At 49.5% G+C, this 20,676-nt stretch overlaps 1 protein-coding gene across 5 annotated transcripts in view; it reads right to left on the reverse strand.

The window, feature by feature from the left end:
- Positions 1-676: 676 nt before the first annotated feature.
- yeats2 (YEATS domain containing 2) overlaps positions 677-20,676 on the reverse strand; it is a 188,966-nt gene continuing 168,966 nt past the window's right edge. For all 5 annotated transcript variants that reach the window (XM_067995545.1, XM_067995543.1, XM_067995546.1 and 2 more), the window contains 6 exons: positions 13,799-13,878; positions 12,082-12,283; positions 6,673-6,899; positions 3,836-3,910; positions 3,258-3,331; positions 677-1,929 (listed from right to left, as the gene is read on the reverse strand). In XM_067995545.1, the coding sequence (XP_067851646.1) occupies positions 1,803-1,929; positions 3,258-3,331; positions 3,836-3,910; positions 6,673-6,899; positions 12,082-12,283; positions 13,799-13,878 (785 nt within the window). In that variant the 3' untranslated portion in view covers positions 677-1,802. The remainder of the gene's footprint in view (positions 1,930-3,257; positions 3,332-3,835; positions 3,911-6,672; positions 6,900-12,081; positions 12,284-13,798; positions 13,879-20,676) is intronic.

The following is a 20,676-nucleotide window of genomic DNA, read 5'->3' on the forward strand; positions in this document are numbered from 1 at the left end:
CTATGGAAAGCCTATTCCTCGCCCTTTACACTTTTGCTGATAGCTGCAACCTCTAACAGTTCTGAGTTGGGACGATTTCAATCCAGTTTCGATCCACTTGTCAGGGGCCCTGAAGCCAGTGCCAAAACCAGAAGATACACAGCCTCGTAGTTAGCAGCTCAGCCAGTCACTGTGCTGCACCGAACCCATTAAAGGGCTGTGCACATTCTCAAATTACTCAAATGCAAATCTTAAATGAATATTTCAGCATTCTAATCAAGTCTGCAAGGTCAGTGGCAAGTTTGCACTTCTCAACACAATTAAATAATATCGGGGGAAACAAAATCAGAAAGTCAGTCAGCGATGCGTAAAGATAAATGGTCACAAGCGACCAGCTCCGATGAAGGCAGCACGATTCGGTCGTCTCTCTTTTGGAAGCTGACAGACCTGCCGTGCGTTTCCAGCATTTTATGTTTCTCGCTTAGATTCCTAGCGTTCCTGGTTTTTTATTTTATCTCAGGGCAAAGCTGTTTCAAAGCCCCAGGCCATAATCAGAACTACACATTCAAACTTAAAACTAGGGCAGAGATATTACAGACCCGGTGTGGGGAGGGCACATCTGAAAAGAACAAGTGATTAAGCTGTCGTGCTACCAAAGGTGGTCTCTGTGGGCAGAAAAATGGCCAAAACTCAGCTATTCATTCAAGTCGACTTTTTATTCAACTGAATTTTTATCTTATTGTCTGTGGGTTCAGAAAGAGGAGAAACAGGGTGGGATAAACACATTACTGGTCCTGCAAGGGCAAGCTCGCAGCATTTTATCCGGCGATAGTTTTAACGGTCCAGATGCAGTCCAGCACGTGGACATGAGAGTCTATCCTGCCATTCAGAAGTTCCAAGCCGGTTGTGCCACACAATGCATTTCTCTGACTGAGTCAAAGCAAACAGCTCAAAAAAAAACCACAGAGGCTGTTGGCCAAGGATGGTCAGAGGAGGAGCCAAACTCCCATTAGTCAGCTCAGTAAGTTATACAAATGCCGACGGCTTGAAGGTGAGACTGACCTGCTCTCAGGTTGTCAGTGGTGCTGTAAAGGAGGGCAGCACGGGCTCCTCTCCCATTTCTCCCTCGCCGTGGGGAGCAGCCTGGGCTTTGCTTGATGCCCCTCCCCCACGGCAGAGACTCAGGGCAGGCGTATGGGAGACGGCGGAGATGAAGCTGTCACCCTCTCCAGCCTGCTGCCACTGACGAGCCGTTTAATCTTCCTCAATAAAGGGCGTCAGCCTAGCGCGGAATTTCAAATCCCTGCCCGGACCGATTTTTAAAAACAATTTTTAATAAAGTAACGAGCTGCTTTATTGATTTGCTGCCACTATTTGGTTCAGAGATGTGAACGCTCGGATCAGGGGGTGGGGGGAATTAATGCTTAAGTCCTCCTGCGCCGTACGTCACAGTGTAAGCAGATCGCTGCCCGCGTTCCTCTCTCACATGTGAATACAGTGACGTGACACTGGAAAGTGTATCATGAGTGGTATCACCCTTCGCATCTTTGTCCAGCTGCTCGATCGACAAGTGCCATGAGATCCCCCTCGACAAGTACCAGCTCCAACCAGCGGCCCTAGGGCCTGCGGGTCTACAACGAGCACGGACGACACTCACTCCGCAGCGGGACAAAGTCACTTTCACCCGCTTGGGCACGGCAGGAGACACAAAGGACGCAGTGACGTGTCAAAATAACAGCTGGTTTGGAAGTTCCTGGGTCCCTGTCTGGATGTGGGGGAGGGCGGGGGGGGGGGTGAGAGCGAGGTGGGGGTGGGGGGAGCTTTCATCGTTCTTGTTGCGGGGTCTGTTCGCTTGTCAGGATGCCCATGTACTTGTTTGTGAGGAAGTCGCAGACAGAGATGTTGCAGATGGCCTGGTGCACGTTGGTCACACTCAGCTCTTTGGGCGCTCTGCATGAAACAAAGAAACAGAAGCTTCACTATTTGCAAATTGGATGTGAAAACGTAACAGTACAGGAGTCCATTCGGCCCATTGTGCCTATGCTGGCTTTTTGAAAGAGCTATCCAATTAGACCCACTCTTTCCCCACAGCCCTGCAATTTATTTCCTTTTCAAGCATATATTTCCAATTCCCTTTTGAAAATTATTTTTACATCTGCTTCCATCACGCTGTCAGGCAGTGCCTTCTGGATCAGAACAACTCGCTACGTAAAAAGATTTCTCCTCATCTTCCCTCTCGTTCTTTTGCCAATTATCTTAATATTCTTCATTATCTTCATTCCTGGTTTCTCCGATTCACACTCAACAACGCAGCAAAGACTCACAAGTGGCTGAAAGGGTGCCAATGATCCCACTCCCCTTACTGCCATTGCTCTCTATGGGAACTTCCATGCAAGTGTCGGAATCTGCAGAGGAACCGAGGGAACTGGATTAGCATCAGTCAGTACATGGTGTGTGGGCTGGGAGGGGGTACTGAGGGGGGACTGCAGTGTATTATCCCTCCTCGGCCTCTCTGCAACCTTTGACACAATCGACCACATCATCCTCCTCCATCGCCTCTCCTCTGATGTCCAGCTCGGTGGGACTGCCCTCGCTTGGTTGCATTCTTCCCTATTGAGTCATAGCCAGAGCATCTCCAGCAATGGCTTCTCTTCCCACCCCAGCACTATTACCTCTTCCAAACCTCTATCCTTGGCCCTTTTCTCTCCCTCATCTACATACTGCCCCTTGGCGACATCATCTGCAGACATGGGGTCAGCTTGCAGCTCTATCTCTCCTCTACCTCTCACCCGCCTCTGTGCTGTCAGATTATTTGTCTGATATCCAGTCTAGGATGAGCCGCAATTTCCTCCAGTTAAACATTGGGAATACTGAAGCCATGGTCTTCGGCTCCACTCCGTTCCCTTGCCACCGATTCAATCCCCCTCCCCGGCCAATGTCTCAGGCTGAACCAGACAGTTCACAACCTCGGCGTTCCTTTTGACCCCGAGCTGAATTTCCGATCACAAAACCGTCCACTTCCACCTCGAAAACATCACCTGCCTCTGCTCTTGCCTAAGCCCATCTGCTGCTAAAAACCCTCATTCATGCCTCTGTCACCTCCAGACTCCACCATTCCAAGGATTTCCTGGACAACATCCAATCCTCCACTTCAGTTCATCCAAAATTCTGCTGCCGTTATTTTATCCTGCACCAAGTCCTGCTCACCTATCACTCCTATCCTCACCCTACATTGGTTGTCAGTCCCCCAGTCAATTAGAAATAAGATTGCACTGTACCTGTTGTGGGGAGTGCCCTGGTGTGCAATTCCCAAAGACTCTCGAAGGATGTCGCTTACGAACTGTTCAGTAGCCTGAAGACAAAGAGGCGAGAGTGATCAGGAACCATTAATTAATAGTGTCAGCACACCAACTCACTGAAGGCTGCAGCTTCTGCCAGGCCCTTTACTCTACACCCTCTCTGTCATGTACCAGAGACTGAATTTCCCAGGAACACGCTGGAGGTGAGGGACCGTGCCCACTGCCAGCGCATACTGGAAGATCGTAAGCTTCAGGGCATGACTCACTGTTACTGAGAGCTGGCACGACTGGTTTGGAGTGACTCACCATTACCGGGAACTGACACGAGTCGTTTGGAGTGAATCACTGTTACTGGGAGCTGGCACGAGTGGATTGGAGTGAATCACTCGGAAGATCTGAAACTTACTGTGTGGTTGGCTGTGCCAACAGACTATTGCCCTACACTCTATGGCACTGCACACTGCAGCAACAATTCATCACTTCACTGCTCCACCCCTTGCTTACAAGCTTTGAGAAAGCAGCTGTGTTCAGAATGACCTCTGGCCTCTTGATCTTACCTTTACAATCATGTCTTCAATCACAGGTGCGTAGACTTGGCTCTCCAGCTCCAGGGGTTCAATCATAACACCGATCTACCGAGGGAAAGGAGAGCAGTCAGTGTGGAGAAATTCACCAGCAGAACAGAGACCGGTCAGGAAAGACTAAACCAGCAGAAAGGGAAGCAATCATTGAGGAGAGTCTAAACCAGCAGAAAGGAGGACGGTTAGTGTGCAGAAATTCACTAGCAGAACCAAGAGTGGCTCAGTAACACCACTACTGACCGAGCTGGCTGAGTCCTGAAGGACATAGCTGCTAGACTGGGCCTGCGGCAGGTGGTGAGTGAACCAACACGAGGGAAAAACTTACTTGACCTCGTCCTCACCAATCTACCTGTCGTAAATGCATCTGTCCATGACAGCATTGGTAGGAGTGACCATTGCACAGTCCTCGTGGAGACGAAGTCCCGTCTTCGCACTGAGGATATTATCCAACATGTTGTGTGGCACTACCAACGTGCTAAATGGGATAGATTCAGAAGATCTAGCAGCTCAAAATTGGGCATCCATGAGGCATTGTGGGCCATCAGCAGCAGCAGAACTGTATTCCAGCACAATCTGTAACTTCATGGCCTGGCATATTCCTCACTCTACCATGACCAACAAACCAGGGGATCAACCCTGGTTCAATGAGGAGTGTGGAAGAGCATGCCAGGAGCAGCACCAGGCATACCTAAAAATGAGGTGCCAACCTAGTGAAGCTACAACTCAGGACTACATGCATGCTAAACAGCGGAAGCAACATGCTATAGACAGAGCTAAGCGATTCCACAACCAACGGATCAGATCAAAGCTCTGCAGTCCTGCCACATCCAGTTGTGAATGGTGGTGGACAATTAAACAACTAATGGGAGGAGGAGGCTCTGTAAACATCCTCATCCTCAATGATGGTGGAGTCCAGCACGTGAGTGCAAAATACAAGGCTGAAGCGTTTGCAACCATCTTCAGCCAGAAGTGCCAAGTGGATGATCCATCTCGGCCTCCTCCCGACATCCCCACCATCACAGAAGCCAGTCTTCAGCCAATTCGATTCACCCCACGTGATATCAAGAAACGGCTGAGTGCACTGGATACAGCAAAGGCCATGGGCCCCGACAACATCCCGGCTGTAGTGCTGAAGACTTGTGCTCCAGAACTAGCTGCGCCTCTAGCCAAGCTGTTCCAGTACAGCTACAACACTGGCATCTACCTGACAATGTGGAAAATTGCCCAGGTATGTCCTGTCCACAAAAAGCAGGACAAATCCAATCTGGCCAATTACTGCCCCATCAGTCTGCTCTCAATCATCAGCAAAGTGATGGAAGGTGTCATCGACAGTGCTATCAAGCGGCACTTACTCACCAATAACCTGCTCACCGATGCTCAGTTTAGGTTCCGCCAGGACCACTCGGCTCCAGACCTCATTACTGCCTTGGTCCAAACATGGACAAAAGAGCTGAATTCCAGAGGTGAGGTGAGAGTGAATGCCCTTGACATCAAGGCAGCATTTGACCAAGTGTGGCACCAAGGAGCCCTAGTAAAATTGAAGTCAATGGGAATCAGGGGGGAAACTCTCCAGTGGCTGGAGTCATACCTAGCACAAAGGAAGATGGTAGTGGTTGTTGGAGGCCAATCATCTCAGCCCCAGGACATTGCTGCAGGAGTTCCTCAGGGCAGTGTCCTAGGCCCAACCATCTTCAGCTGCTTCATCAATGACCTTCCCTCCATCAAAAGGTCAGAAATGGGGATGTTCGCTGATGATTGCACAGTGTTCAGTTCCATTCGCAAACCTTCAAATAATGAATCAGTCCGAGCCCGCATGCAGCAAGACCTGGACAACATCCAGGCTTGGGCTCATAAGTGGCAAGTAACATTCGCGCCAGGCAATAACCATCTCCAACAAGAGAGAGTCTAACCACCTCCCCAAGACATTCAACGGCATTACCATCACTGAATCCTCCACCATCAACATCCTGGGGGTCACCATTGACCAGAAACTTAACTGGACCAGCCATATAAATACTGTGGCTACAAGAGCAGGTCAGAGGCTGGATATTCTGCGGCGAGTGACTCACCTCCTGACTCCCCAAAGCCTTTCCACCATCTACAAGGCACAAGTCAGGAGTGTGATGGAATACTCTCCACTTGCCTGGTTGAGTGCAGCTCCAACAACACTCAAGAAGCTCGACACCATCCAGGACAAAGCAGCCCGCTTGATTGGCACCCCATCCACCACCCTAAATATTCACTCCCTTCACTATCGGCGCACAATGGTTGCAGTGTGTACCATCCACAGGATGCACTGCAGCAACTCGCCACTGCAGCAAGGCTTCTTCAACAGCACCTCCCAAACCCACGACCTCTACCACCTAGAAGGACAAGAGCAGCAGGCACATAGGAACAACACCACCTGCACGTTCCCCTCCAAGTCACACACCATCCCGAATTGGAAATATATCACCGTTCCTCCATCGTCGCTGGGTCAAAATCCTGGAACTCCCTTCCTAACAGCACTGTGGGAGAACCTTCACCACACGGACTGCAGCGGTTCAAGAAGGCGGCTCACCACCACCTTCTCAAAGGCAATTAGGGATGGCCAATAAATGCTGGCCTCGCCAGTGACACCCACATCCCATGAACGAATAAAAAAAAAAGAGCCCAGTCAGTCAGGAGAGATTAAATCAGCATAAAAAGACAGCGTGTTCTCACGCACACACACATTAAGGAGTGAGCAGGCCAGAATCTCTCACACCCAAACACACAGGTACGTACTGGCTGTGAGTTGGGTTTCTGGCTACATCTTAGCTTATCACTCTTACCTGCTGTGCTGTGTCTCTGGCATACTCCATGGCTGGCATCATGCCCATGTAGAATTTGACCTCTTCATCCTCCTCCTCCAGCTCTTTCTTGACTTTCACTTTGGAGGACTTGATCGTGCCAATGATGTCTACCTCTTCGTCACTCTCAGGCTCGGTTTTCAAAATGGCCTCCACCTCCATGAGCCTGTGGCAGAGCTCACCGGCCCCAGTGTACGTGGAGGGACATTCTGAAATACAGTGTCAAGCATTGGGAAATAATGGCCAGTTTCTAAACAACCTCAAGAGATTGCAAATTATGGTGAGAGTTTGTAAATAGCACCAAAAGTTTCTAAATACCCAAGGGTTTGTAAATAAAGGAGAGTAATGACTCCAAATATTGGTAAGTAACTCAGAGAGTTTGTAAATACAGATATAAATAACACAAGGAGTTGCAAATAATGGGATTTGGAAAACGACTCCAGGAGTTTGTAAATAAGATCAAGAATACTTAAATAGCTCCAAGAATATGTAAATATCTCCAAGAATATGTAAATAACACTAAGGGCTTGTGAATAACACAAAGCGGTCAATTTTAACCCACAGTGGGCTTTAGACAGGCGGGGAACCAGGGCAAGTGCAAATTGCGCACACTGGCCTAAGTTTGAGGCCCAGGGTATTTGAACTCTCGGGCCTCCTCTGAATGCTGCCAGTCAGCTGCCCACATGAAAGAGGTGGAAAGCAGCGGCTGGCCGACGGGCAGGAGGGGAGGTTCAGGCAGACGGACACCACCTGCCGGCACCAAAGGAAGGCTCGCCAGCCAGCGGGTAACTCATGGGGAGGGGGTTTCGGAAGGGTCTCACGGGCGGGATGAGGAGGAGTCCAGGGCAGGGGAGGCCGTGACTTTCCTTGTGGGGCCCGGAGGAATGCTCGTGGCTCCTCTTTAATTCCACAAGGGAATGTTCTGCACCCACCTTGGACGGCCTCTTCTGTCCCCAGACCAGCAGCAGACCTGCTTCAGGCTGGTGGAAAACCCGCTTCAGCTTCCCCACTCCGGGTACGGTTACAGCGTAATCGGGGTCCCACTGACGTAATAGGATGCCAATTTGCATAAATTCACGAGGCTCCCTGAAATTCATATCTTGTTTAAAATTGCTGCCCCCGACACATAAGAATTGATCATATTTTATTAACATTTAAGTTAATTATTTTACTTTAGTTCTTTTTTAATTCTGGAATGCATTGCCTGAAAGGGTGGAGGAAGCCAGTTCAATAATAACTTTCAAAAGGGGATTGGATATATACTTGAAAAGGAAAAATCTGCAGGGCAGTGGGAAAGAGTTGGGGAGTGGGACTAATTGGATAGCTCTTTCAGAGAGCCGGCACAGGCGCTATGGGTTGAATGGCCTCCTTCGGTGCTTTATGATGCTATGATTCTCTTCCTTCCGGTGGGCGCCTCAGCCACCTAACTGCAGTGAGCAGTTAAAATGGTGGCCAGCGGGATTCCAGTCGGAACGGGGAGTTAAATCACAACGGCCCCCGCTTTCCCTGCCCCATTCCCTCCAGGCAGGGTGGGTCAAAATCAACCCCAAAGAGTTTAGTTTTTAAATAGTCTTAATGTTTTGTAAATAACACCAAATTGGTAAATAATTGCGGGGAATATAAACTGGAACGTTTCTAACTGACTGCCAACTCCACCTCCCACCAAGTAAATTTGTGTTTGATTATAAAATTGGACCATCTTTCCTTCCTAAACTGTGTGTGGTTATTTATCCCTGATGTCTTTTAAATATTGATCTAACTTTATCCCAGTGATTTAATACTGGGATAATAGACTGCTAAATAGGGCAAGGTCCCTTTGAAAACGTACGGTTTGACGGATTGTAGAAAGGGGCTGATAAGCTTTAAATAGAGTGTCTACTGGGATAATTGCCTTCAAGGAACATCGGGCTTTTGTTATTATGGCTGTCATATAATTGTCAGCAATGAATAATTGCAAACCCGTATAATTATATATAAATAAAATATTGAACTGAACAAAGCCCAGCCTGCAAGGTCTATGAAACTCCATTCTGCTCAATCCCGCAGGGATGGACGCAGAGAAGACAGAAATTAGGATGAACAAGAGACTGCAATCATCTCAGAGATAGGGCTTTAGACTATCCCTCTGACAATTTACTGATAAGGGCCACATTGGAACTACACAATACAGGAGAAGAAGGAGTCTCCACTGTACAGGGTACAGGAGAAGGAGTCTCCACTGTACAGGGTACAGGAGAAGGAGTCTCCACTGTACAGGGTACAGGAGAAGGAGTCTCCACCACACAGGGTACAGGAGAAGGAGTCTCCACTGTACAGGGTACAGGAGAAGGAGTCTCCACTGTACAGGGTACAGGAGAAGGAGTCTCCACTGAACAGGGTACATAAGAACATAAGAACATAAGAAATTGGAGCAGGAGTAGGCCAATCGGCCCCTCGAGCCTGCTCCGCCATTCAATAAGATCATGGCTGATCTGATCCCAACCACAAATCTAAAGAACACAAGAAGTCGGAGCAGGACCCGGCCACATAGCCCCTGGGCCCTCTCCGCCACCCACAGGGCATTGACCGATCCGAACTCAGCTTCATGTCCAATTTCCTGCCCGCTCCCCATAACCCCTAATTCCCTTTACTTCTAGGAAACTGTCTATTTCTGTTTTAAATTTATCTAATGATGTAGCTTCCACAGCTTCCTGGGGCAGCAAATTCCACAGACCTACTACCCTCTGAGTGAAGAAGTTTCTCCTCATCTCAGTTTTGAAAGAGCAGCCCCTTATTCTAAGATTATGCCCCCTAGTTCTAGTTTCACCCATCTTTGGGAACATCCTTACTGCATCCACCCGATCAAGACCCTTCACAATCTTATATGTTTCAATAAGATCGCCTCTCATTCTTCTGAACTCCAATGAGTAGAGTCCCAATCTACTCAACCTCTCCTCATATGTCCGCCCCCTCATCCCCGGGATTAACCGAGTCAACCTTCTTTGTACTGCCTCGAGAGCAAGTATGTCTTTTCTTAAGTATGGAGACCAAAACTGTATGCAGTATTCCAGGTGCGGTCTCACCAATACCTTATATAACTGCAGCAATACCTCCCTGTTTTTATATTCTATCCCCCTAGCAATAAAAGCCAACATTCCGTTGGCTTTCTTGATCACCTGCTGCACCTGCATACTAACTTTTTGATTTTCTTGCACTAGGACCCCCGGATCCCTTTGTACTGCAGTACTTTCCAGTCTCTCGCCATTAAGAAAATAACTTGCTCTCTGATTTTTCCTGCCAAAGTGCATAACCTCACATTTTCCAATATTATATTGCATCTGTACAGGGTGCAAGAGAAGGAGTCTCCACTACACAGGGTACAGGAGAAGGAGTCTCCACTACACAGGGTACAGGAGAAGGAGTCTCCACTACACAGGGTACAGGAGAAGGAGTCTCCACTGAACAGGGTACAGGAGAAGGAGTCTCCACTACACAGGGTGCAGGAGAAGGAGTCCCCACTACACAGGGTACAGGAGAAGGAGTCTCCACTGTACAGGGTACAGGAGAAGGAGTCTCCACTGCACAGGGTACAGGAGAACAAGTCTCCACTGCCCAGGTACAGGAGAAGAGCATCATCTACATGGAGTATAGGAGAAGTTAAAAATGAACTTCACTCAAAAGATAAAAGAACTGTGGAATAAGTAACCTGTGTAGTGGAGACTCCTTCTCCTGTACCCTGTGTAGTGGGGACTCCTTCTCCTGTACCCTGTACAGTGGGGACTCCTTCTCCTGTACCCTGTACAGTGGGGACTCCTTCTCTTGCACCCTGTGTAGTGGAGACTCTTTCTCCTGTACCCTGTGTAGTGGGGACTCCTTCTCCTGTACCCTGTGTAGTGGAGACTCCTCCTCCTGTATCCTGTACAGTGGAGACTCCTTCTCCTGTACCCTGTGTAGTGGGGACTCCTTCTCCTGTACCCTGTGTAGTGGGGACTCCTTCTCCTGTACCCTGTGTAGTGGGGACTCCTTCTCCTGTACCCTGTGTAGTGGGGACTCCTTCTCCTGTACCCTGTGTAGTGGGGACTCCTTCTCCTGTACCCTGTGTAGTGGGGACTCCTTCTCCTGTACCCTGTGTAGTGGGGACTCCTTCTCCTGTACCCTGTGTAGTGGAGACTCCTTCTCCTGTACCCTGTGTAGTGGGGACTCCTTCTCCTGTACCCTGTGTAGTGGAGACTCCTTCTCCTGTACCCTGTGTAGTGGGGACTCCTTCTCCTGTACCCTGTGTAGTGGGGACTCCTTCTCCTGTACCCTGTGTAGTGGAGACTCCTTCTCCTGTACCCTGTGTAGTGGGGACTCCTTCTCCTGTACCCTGTGTAGTGGGGACTCCTTCTCCTGTACCCTGTGTAGTGGAGACTCCTTCTCCTGTACCCTGTGTAGTGGAGACTCCTTCTCCTGTATCGTGTGTAGTGGGGACTCCTTCTCCTGTACCCTGTGTAGTGGAGACTCCTTCTCCTGTACCCTGTGTAGTGGGGACTCCTTCTCCTGTACCCTGTGTAGTGGAGACTCCTTCTCCTGTATCGTGTGTAGTGGGGACGTGTTCTCCTGTGCCCTGTGTAGTGGGGACTCCTTCTCCTGTATCGTGTGTAGTGGGGACGTGTTCTCCTGTGCCCTGTGTAGTGGGGACTCCTTCTCCTGTACCCTGTGTAGAGGTGCCTCCTGGTTCAGTGCAGGACAAGAAGTCAGTTACAGGAGGAGGTGCACTTTCTGCATCAGCTGCAGGAGAAGGAGTCTCCACTACACAGGATACAAGACAAGGAACCTTTGCTACACCAGGTACCAGCCTCCACTACACAGGTTACAGGACAAGGTGGCTCCACTACACCAGGTATGGGAGAAGGAGCCTCCACTACAGAGGGTACAGGACAAGAGCCTTCTACTGCACTCTGTACAAGAGAAGGAGCTTCCACTACAGGGGTACAGGAGAAGGAGCCTCCACTACACAGGGTACAGGAGAAGGAGCCTCCATTATAGAGGTACAGGAGAAGGAGCCTCCATTATAGAGGTACAGGAGAAGGAGCCTCCATTATAGAGGTACAGGAGAAGGAGCCTCCATTATAGAGGTACAGGAGAAGGGGGCTCCACAGAAAGACCTACTGCTTCACCACATACAAGACAAGGAACCTTTGTTGCACCGGGTACAGGAGATGGAACCAGGCAACATTCTACAGCTCGATTGCCCTTTGAATGGATAGGGTACCCCTGACTTCTCTTCTCACTCCTAACTTCCTCATTTTTAACTTGTGTCCCCTGGGATTTGAACCCTTCACCACAGGGAACAATTTGCCCGGATTGGTTTAGTCATTTCCCTTCCTAATCCTGAACGAGTTATGGCTCGGAGTCGAATGGACAGCTCACCTGGCTCGTTGTCAATCTGAGTCAGTATGTCTTCCATCGAATCCTCCTCGGTGACGGTGGTCTCCGGGTCGGGGGGTGTGTACCCACGCTGGCGGCACCAGTACACGATCTGCTTGGTCTTCATGGCTTCTGTGTCGCTAAACCGCGGGCACTTCTCCATCACCTCCTGCAGGATCTTCCTCACGGCCACTGCACGCTGCCACTGGGGGAAGACAGGGAGGGACAGGGCAGCATGAGCATTCTCTGCTTTACGCCACCATCCTTACCGAATCAAAATAAGGAAGGAAAACACCACAGAAGCTAAATTATCCTCCGGATGAAGTCATCAAAAAGGCTAATGGACTGTCAGCTTTTACCTCAAGGAGGCTGGAATACAGAGGGAGGAAGTGATGCTTCAGTTGTACAGAGCCTTGGTCAGACCCCATCTGGAGACTGTGTTCAGTTTTGGGCACCGCACTTCAGGAAGGATATATTGGCCTTGGAGGGGATGCAGCGCAAATTCACCAGAATACCAGGCTTAAAGGTTAAATTATGAGAACAGGTTGCATAAGCTTGGTTTGTATTCCCTTGACTTTAGAAGATTGAGGGGTGATCCAATCAAGATGTTTAAAATGATTAAGGAATTTGATAGGCTAGATACAGAGAAACTATTTCCTCTGGTAGAGGAATCCAGAACAAGGGGGCACAATCTTAAAATTAGAGCTAGGTCATACAGGAGTGAAATCAGGAAGCACATTTGTACACAAAGGGTAGTGGAAATCTGGAATTGTCTCCCCAAAAGGCTGTGGATACTGGGTCAATTGGAGGTTTCGAGAGTGAGATCAACATATTTTTGTTGGACAAGGGATCCTGTATCACGGGGCACCAGGACATGGGATCCTGTATCACGGGGCACCAGGACATGGGATCCTGTATCACGGGGCACCAGGACATGGGATCCTGTATCACGGGGCACCAGGACATGGGATCCTGTATCACGGGGCACCAGGACATGGGATCCTGTATCATGGGCACCAGGACATGGGATCCTGTATCATGGGCACCAGGACATGGGATCCTGTATCATGGGCACCAGGACATGGGATCCTGTATCATGGGCACCAGGACATGGGATCCTGTATTATGGAGCACCAGCTTCCTGTAACGCATACAATGGCACAGGGGACCTTGCACCGTGGGCACTAGTACACTATGCCCTGTATCATAGAATGCTCAGATTCTGGCTGCAGGTTGCCACAAGCTGAGGTGCCAGTCTCAGCCACAACATTCGGGGAAGTACTAAGCAGGGACCTGTATCTTCCCTCAAACGGAGGAACAGCTGTTATTAGAACGGCACTGGAAGAGGCCACCCAGCAGGTCAACTCTCTGCAACCTGCCCACCTCCCCCCCACCCCCCCCACTTTGAAAGCTAAGTCGTGCTGGGCTCCAGTTACACAGGTGACAACTGCCCTCCGGCACCTCATCCAAATCGCTATTCTTCACAAAACAGCCCAGTGAATGTTGGCGGGATATTTGACCAGGGGATGGATCTGTGGATCCTGCTCCTGTCCTTACCCATAATCCACATACATTTTCAGCAGGGATAAATGGATAGCTTTTAGGACTTGCAGATTTTGCTCCTCCCTTCATCTCTCCCCTCAAAGCATTGCATAATTAAAACAAAAACAACGGACTGAGAATTAATCTGGGCTCAAGAACACTGGCAGCTTGGCCTTACCTCTGCAGCTCTCCTCTTCCCGATATTCCAGCTGTAATACTGTTCCAGAGAGGTCGCACAGAACGGGTTGGAGTCTTCATCTATTGGAGAAAATTCATTGATTAGTGATTAATGTGTCTAACAGCCAGTGGCCGTTACATAATGACCATTGGGTGTCACAGATATACCAAGGATGTTGTTGAAATAACTAAAGGGAAACGATCTGGGTGTGATAGTAGATTTAGCACTTAACGTGTCAAACCAGTCAGGCAGCAATAAACAAAGTGAACAGAGTGCTGAATTCAATCGCTTGGTCAGTTCAGCACAAGTCAAAGAATGTCAGATTAAATTGACCAGACTGCACCTGGAGTACCTCATTCAATTTTGGTCACCATTCAAGCTATGCAGCAGCGCAGAGAGAAGCCCTGAACGATGCAGGGCCGTATCACCTTCTGGAGACATCCAAGGTACTTCACATCCAAGGAATTACAATGTCGGCAAATGTGGCAGCGAATCCGTCCCACATACAGCCGGTGCGATAAATGACCAGTTAATCTGTTGCTGGTGGTGTTGCTTGAGGGATGAACGCTGGCCAGGACACTGGGTGAACTGGCCATCATTTATTGATCATCCCCAGCTGCCTTGAGAAGGTGGTCGTGGGCCGCCTTCTTGAACCGCTGCAGTCCATGTTTGTAGCTGTTTGATACAACTGAGTGGCTTGCTTGGGCACCTCAAAGAGCAGCTAGGAGTCCACCATGTTGGTGAAGGACTAGAGTCCTATATAGGCCAGAAAGGGTAAGGATGGCAGGTTTCCTTCCCTAAAGGACATTAGTGAACCAGTTGGGTTTTTACGATAATCTGACAACTTCATCAACCGCTACACACGGTAAATACAGCACAGTCACCGACCACTACACACGGTAAATACAGCACAGTCATCGACCACTACACATGGTAAATACAGCACAGTCACCGACCACTACACACGGTAAATACAGCACAGTCACCGATCACTACACACGGTAAATACAGCACAGGCATCGACCGCTACACACGGCAAATACAGCACAGTCACCGACCACTACACATGGTAAATACAGCACAGTCACCGACCACTACACACGGTAAATACAGCACAGTCACCGACCACTACACACGGTAAATACAGCACAGTCACCGACCACTACACACGGTAAATACAGCACAGTCACCGATCACTACACACGGTAAATACAGCACAGGCATCGACCGCTACACACGGCAAATACAGCACAGTCACCGACCACTACACACGGTAAATACAGCACAGTCACCGACCACTACACACGGTAAATACAGCACAGTCATCGACCACTACACATGGTAAATACAGCACAGTCACCGACCACTACACACGGTAAATACAGCACAGTCACTGATCACTACACACGGTAAATACAGCACAGGCATCGACCGCTACACACGGCAAATACAGCACAGTCATCGACCGCTACACACGGCAAATAGAGCACAGTCACCGATCACTACACATGGGAAATACAGCACAGTCACCGATCACTACACATGGTAAATACAGCACAGTCACCGACCACTACACACGGTAAATACAGCAGTCACCGACCACTACACATGGTAAATACAGCAGTCACCGACCACTACACACGGTAAATACAGCACAGTCACCGACCACTACACACGGCAAATACAGCAGTCACCGACCACGACACATGGTAAATACAGCACAGTCACCGACCACTACACATGGTAAATACAGCAGTCACCGACCGCTACACATGGTAAATACAGCACAGTCACCGACCACTACACACGGTAAATACAGCACAGTCACCGACCACTACACACGGTAAATACAGCAGTCACCGACCACTACACACGGCAAATACAGCACAGTCACCGACCACTACACAAGGTAAATACAGCAGTCACCGACCACTACACACGGCAAATACAGCACAGTCACCGACCACTACACATGGTAAATACAGCACAGTCACCGACCACTACACACGGTAAATACAGCAGTCACCGACCACTACACACGGCAAATACAGCACAGTCACCGACCACTACACACGGTAAATACAGCAGTCACCGACCACTACACACGGCAAATACCGCACAGTCACCGACCACTACACAAGGTAAATACAGCAGTCACCGACCACGACACACGGTAAATACAGCACAGTCACCGACCGCTACACATGGTAAATACAGCAGACACCAACCACTACACATGGTAAATACAGCACAGTCACCGACCACTACACACGGTAAATACAGCACAGTCACCGACCACTACACACGGCAAATACAGCACAGTCACTGACCACTACACACGGTAAATACAGCACAGTCACCGACCACTACACATGGTAAATACAGCAGTCACCGACCACTACACACGGCAAATACAGCAGTCACCGACCACTACACACGGTAAATACAGCACAGTCACCGACCACTACACACGGTAAATACAGCAGTCACCGACCACTACACATGGTAAATACAGCAGACACCAACCACTACACATGGTAAATACAGCACAGTCACCGACCACTACACACGGTAAATACAGCACAGTCACCGACCACTACACATGGTAAATACAGCACAGTCACCGACCACTACACACGGCAAATACAGCACAGTCACTGACCACTACACACGGTAAATACAGCACAGTCATCGACCACTACACACGGTAAATACAGCACAGTCACCGACCGCTACACATGGTAAATACAGCACAGTCACTGACCACTACACACGGTAAATACAGCACAGTCACCGACCACTACACACGGTAAATACAGCACAGTCACCGACCACAACACACGGTAAATACAGCAGTCACCGACCGCGACACATGGTAAATACAGCACAGTCACCGACCGCTACACATGGTAAATACAGCACAGTCACCGACCACTACACATGGTAAATACAGCACAGTCACCGACCGCTACACATGGTAAATACAGCACAGTCACCGACCGCTACACATGGTAAATACAGCACAGTCACCGACCACTACACATGGTAAATACAGCACAGGCATCGACCGCGACACATGGTAAATACAGCACAGTCACCGACCACGACACATGGTAAATACAGCACAGTCACCGACCACTACACATGGTAAATACAGCAGTCACCGACTACTACACATGGTAAATACAGCAGACACCAACCACTACACACGGCAAATACAGCACAGTCACCGACCACTACACACGGCAAATACATCAGTCACCGACCGCTACACACGGCAATTACAGCACAGTCACCGACCACTACACACGGCAATTACAGCACAGTCACCGACCACTACACACGGTAAATACAGCACAGTCACCGACCACTACACACGGTAAATACAGCAGTCACCGACCACTACACACGGTAAATACAGCACAGTCACCGACCACAACACACGGTAAATACAGCACAGTCACCCACCACTACACACTGTAAATACAGCAGTCACCGACCACTACACATTGTAAATACAGCAGTCACTGACCACTACACACTGTAAATACAGCAGTCACCGACCACTACACATTGTAAATACAGCAGTCACCGACCACTACACACTGTAAATACAGCACAGTCACCGAACACTACACACTGTAAATACAGCAGTCACCGAACACTACACACTGTAAATACAGCAGTCACCGACCACTACACACTGTAAATACAGCAGTCACCGAACACTACACACTGTAAATACAGCACAGTCATCCACCCCTTCACACTGTAAATACAGCAGTCACCGACCACTACATACTGTAAAGACTCTTCCATCACCATCATGGGTATGTCCTGTCCCACCGGCAGGACAGACCCACCAGAGGTGGCGGTACAGTGATATACAGTCAGGAGGGAGTGGCACTGGGAGTCCTCAACATTGACTCTGGACCCCATGAAATCTCATGGCATCAGGTCAAACATGGGCAAGGAAACCTCCTGCTGATTACCACCTACCGCCCTCCCTCAGCTGATGAATCAGTCCTCCTCCATGTTGAACACCACTTGGAGGAAGCACTGAGGGTAGCAAGGGCACAGAATGTACTCTGGGTGGGGGACTTCAATGTCCATCACCAAGAGTGGCTCGGTAGCACCACTACTGACTGAGCTGGCCGGGTCTTGAAGGACATAGCTGCTAGACTGGGCCTGCGGCAGGTGGTGAGCAAACCAACACGAGGGAAAAACTTACTTGACCTCGTCCTCACCAATCTACCTGTCGCAAATGCATCTGTCCACGACGGTATTGGTAGGATTGACCACCGCACAGTCCTCGTGGAGACGAAGTCTCGTCTTCGCACTGAGGACACCATCCAACGTGTTGTGTGGCACCATCACTGTGCTAAATGGGATAGATTCAGAACAGATCTCGCAGCTCAAAACTGGGCATCCATGAGGCACTGTGGGTCATCAGCAGCAGCAGAATTGTATTCCAGCACAATCTGTAACCTCATGGCCCGGCATATTCCTCACTCTACCATTACCAACAAGCCAGGGGATCAATCCTGGTTCAATGAGGAGTGTAGAAGAGCATGCCAGGAGCAGCACCAGGCATACCTAAAAATGAGGCGCCAACCTGGTGAAGCTACAACTCAGGACTACATGCATGCTAAACAGCGGAAGCAACATGCTATAGACAGAGCTAAGCGATTCCACAACCAACGGATCAGATCAAAGCTCTGCAGTCCTGCCACATCCAGTTGTGAATGGTGGTGGACAATTAAACAACTAATGGGAGGATGAGGCTCTGTAAACATCCCCATCCTCAATGATGGCGGAGTCCACCACGTTAGTGCAAAAGGCAAGGCTGAAGCGTTTGCAACCATCTTCAGCCAGAAGTGCCGAGTGGATGATCCATCTCGGCCTCCTCCCGATATCCCCACCATCTCGGAAGCCAGTCTTCGGCCAATTCGATTCACTCCACGTGATATCAAGAAACGGCTGAGTGCACTGGATACAACAAAGGCTATGGGCCCCGACAACATCCCAGCTGTGGTGCTGAAGACTTGTGCTCCAGAACTAGCTGCACCTCTAGCCAAACTGTTCCAGTACAGCTACAACACTGGCATCTACCCGACAATGTGGAAAATTGCCCAGGTATGTCCTGTCCACAAAAAGCAGGACAAATCCAATCCGGCCAATTACCGCCCCATCAATCTACTCTCAATCATCAGCAAAGTGATGGAAGGTGTCGTCGACAGTGCTATCAAGCGGCACTTACTCACCAATAACCTGCTCACTGATGCTCAGTTTGGGTTCCGCCAGGACCACTCGGCTCCAGACCTCATTACAGCCTTGGTCCAAACATGGACAAAAGAGCTGAATTCCAGAGGAGAGGTGAGAGTGACTACCCTTGACATCAAGGCAGCATTTGACTGAGTGTGGCACCAAGGAGCCCTAGTAAAATTGAAGTCAATGGGAATCAGGGGGAAAACTCTCCAGTGGCTGGAGTCATACCTTGCACAAAGGAAGATGGTAGTGGCTGTTGGAGGCCAATCATCTCAGCCCCAGGACATTGCTGCAGGAGTTCCTCAGGGCAGTGTCCTGGGCCCAACCATCTTCAGCTGCTTCATCAATGACCCTCCCTCCATCATAAGGTCAGAAATGGGGATGTTCACTGATGATTGCACAGTGTTCAGTTCCATTCGCAACCTCTCAGATAATGAAGCAGTCCGTGGCCGCATGCAGCAAGACCTGGACAACATCCAGGCTTGGGCTCATAATTGGCAAGCAACATTCGCGCCAGACAAGTGCCAGGCAATGACCATCTCCAACAAGAGAGAGTCTAACCACCTCTGCTTGACATTCAACAGCATTACTATCGCCGAATCCCCCACCATCAACATCCTGGGGGTCACCATTGACCAGAAACTTAACTGGACCAGCCATATAAATACTGTGGTTACAAGAGCAGGTCAGAGGCTGAGTATTCTGCGGCGAGTGACTCACCTCCTGACTCCCCAAAGCCTTTCCACCATCTCCATGGCACAAGTCAGGAGTGTGATGGAATACTCTCCACTTGTCTGGATGAGTGCAGCTCCAACAACACTCAAGAAGCTCGACACCATCCAGGACAAAGTAGCCCATCCATCACCTTAAACATTCACTCCCTTCGCCATGGCGCACAGTAGCTGCAGTGTGTACCATCCACAGGATGCAATGCAGTAACTCGCCAAGGCTTCTTCGACAGCACCTCCCAAACCCGCGACCTCTACCACCTGGAAGGACAAGAGCAGCAGGCGCATGGGAACAACACCACCTGCACGTTCCCCTCCAAGTCACACACCATCCCGACTTGGAAATATATTGCCATTCCTTCATCGTCGCTGGGTCAAAATCCTGGAACTCCCTTCCTAACAGCACTGTGGGAGAACCTTCACCACACGGACTGCAGTGGTTCAAGAAGGCGGCTCACCACCACCTTCTCAAGGGCAATTAGGGATGGGCAATAAATGCTGGCCTTGTCAGCTACGCCCACATCCCATGAACGAATAAAAAAAAAAGTCACCAACCACTTCACACAGTAAATACAGCACAGTCACCAACCCCTACAGGCTGTAAATACAACACAGTTACTGAGTCCTACACACTGCAAATACAGCACTGTCATTGACCCCTACACAATATAAATACAGCAGTCACCAAATCCTACACACTGTAAATACAGCAGTCAACAACTTCTAGTCACTGTAAATACAACACAGTGACCAACCTCTACACAGTGTAAATACAGCACAATCACTGACCCTAACACAGTGTAAATACAGCACAATCACTGACCCTAACACAGTGTAAATACAGCACAATCACTGACTCGAACACAGTGTAAATACAGCACA

Source organism: Heptranchias perlo, chromosome 13, assembly GCF_035084215.1.
Source record: "Heptranchias perlo isolate sHepPer1 chromosome 13, sHepPer1.hap1, whole genome shotgun sequence".
Lineage (NCBI taxonomy): Eukaryota > Metazoa > Chordata > Chondrichthyes > Hexanchiformes > Hexanchidae > Heptranchias > Heptranchias perlo.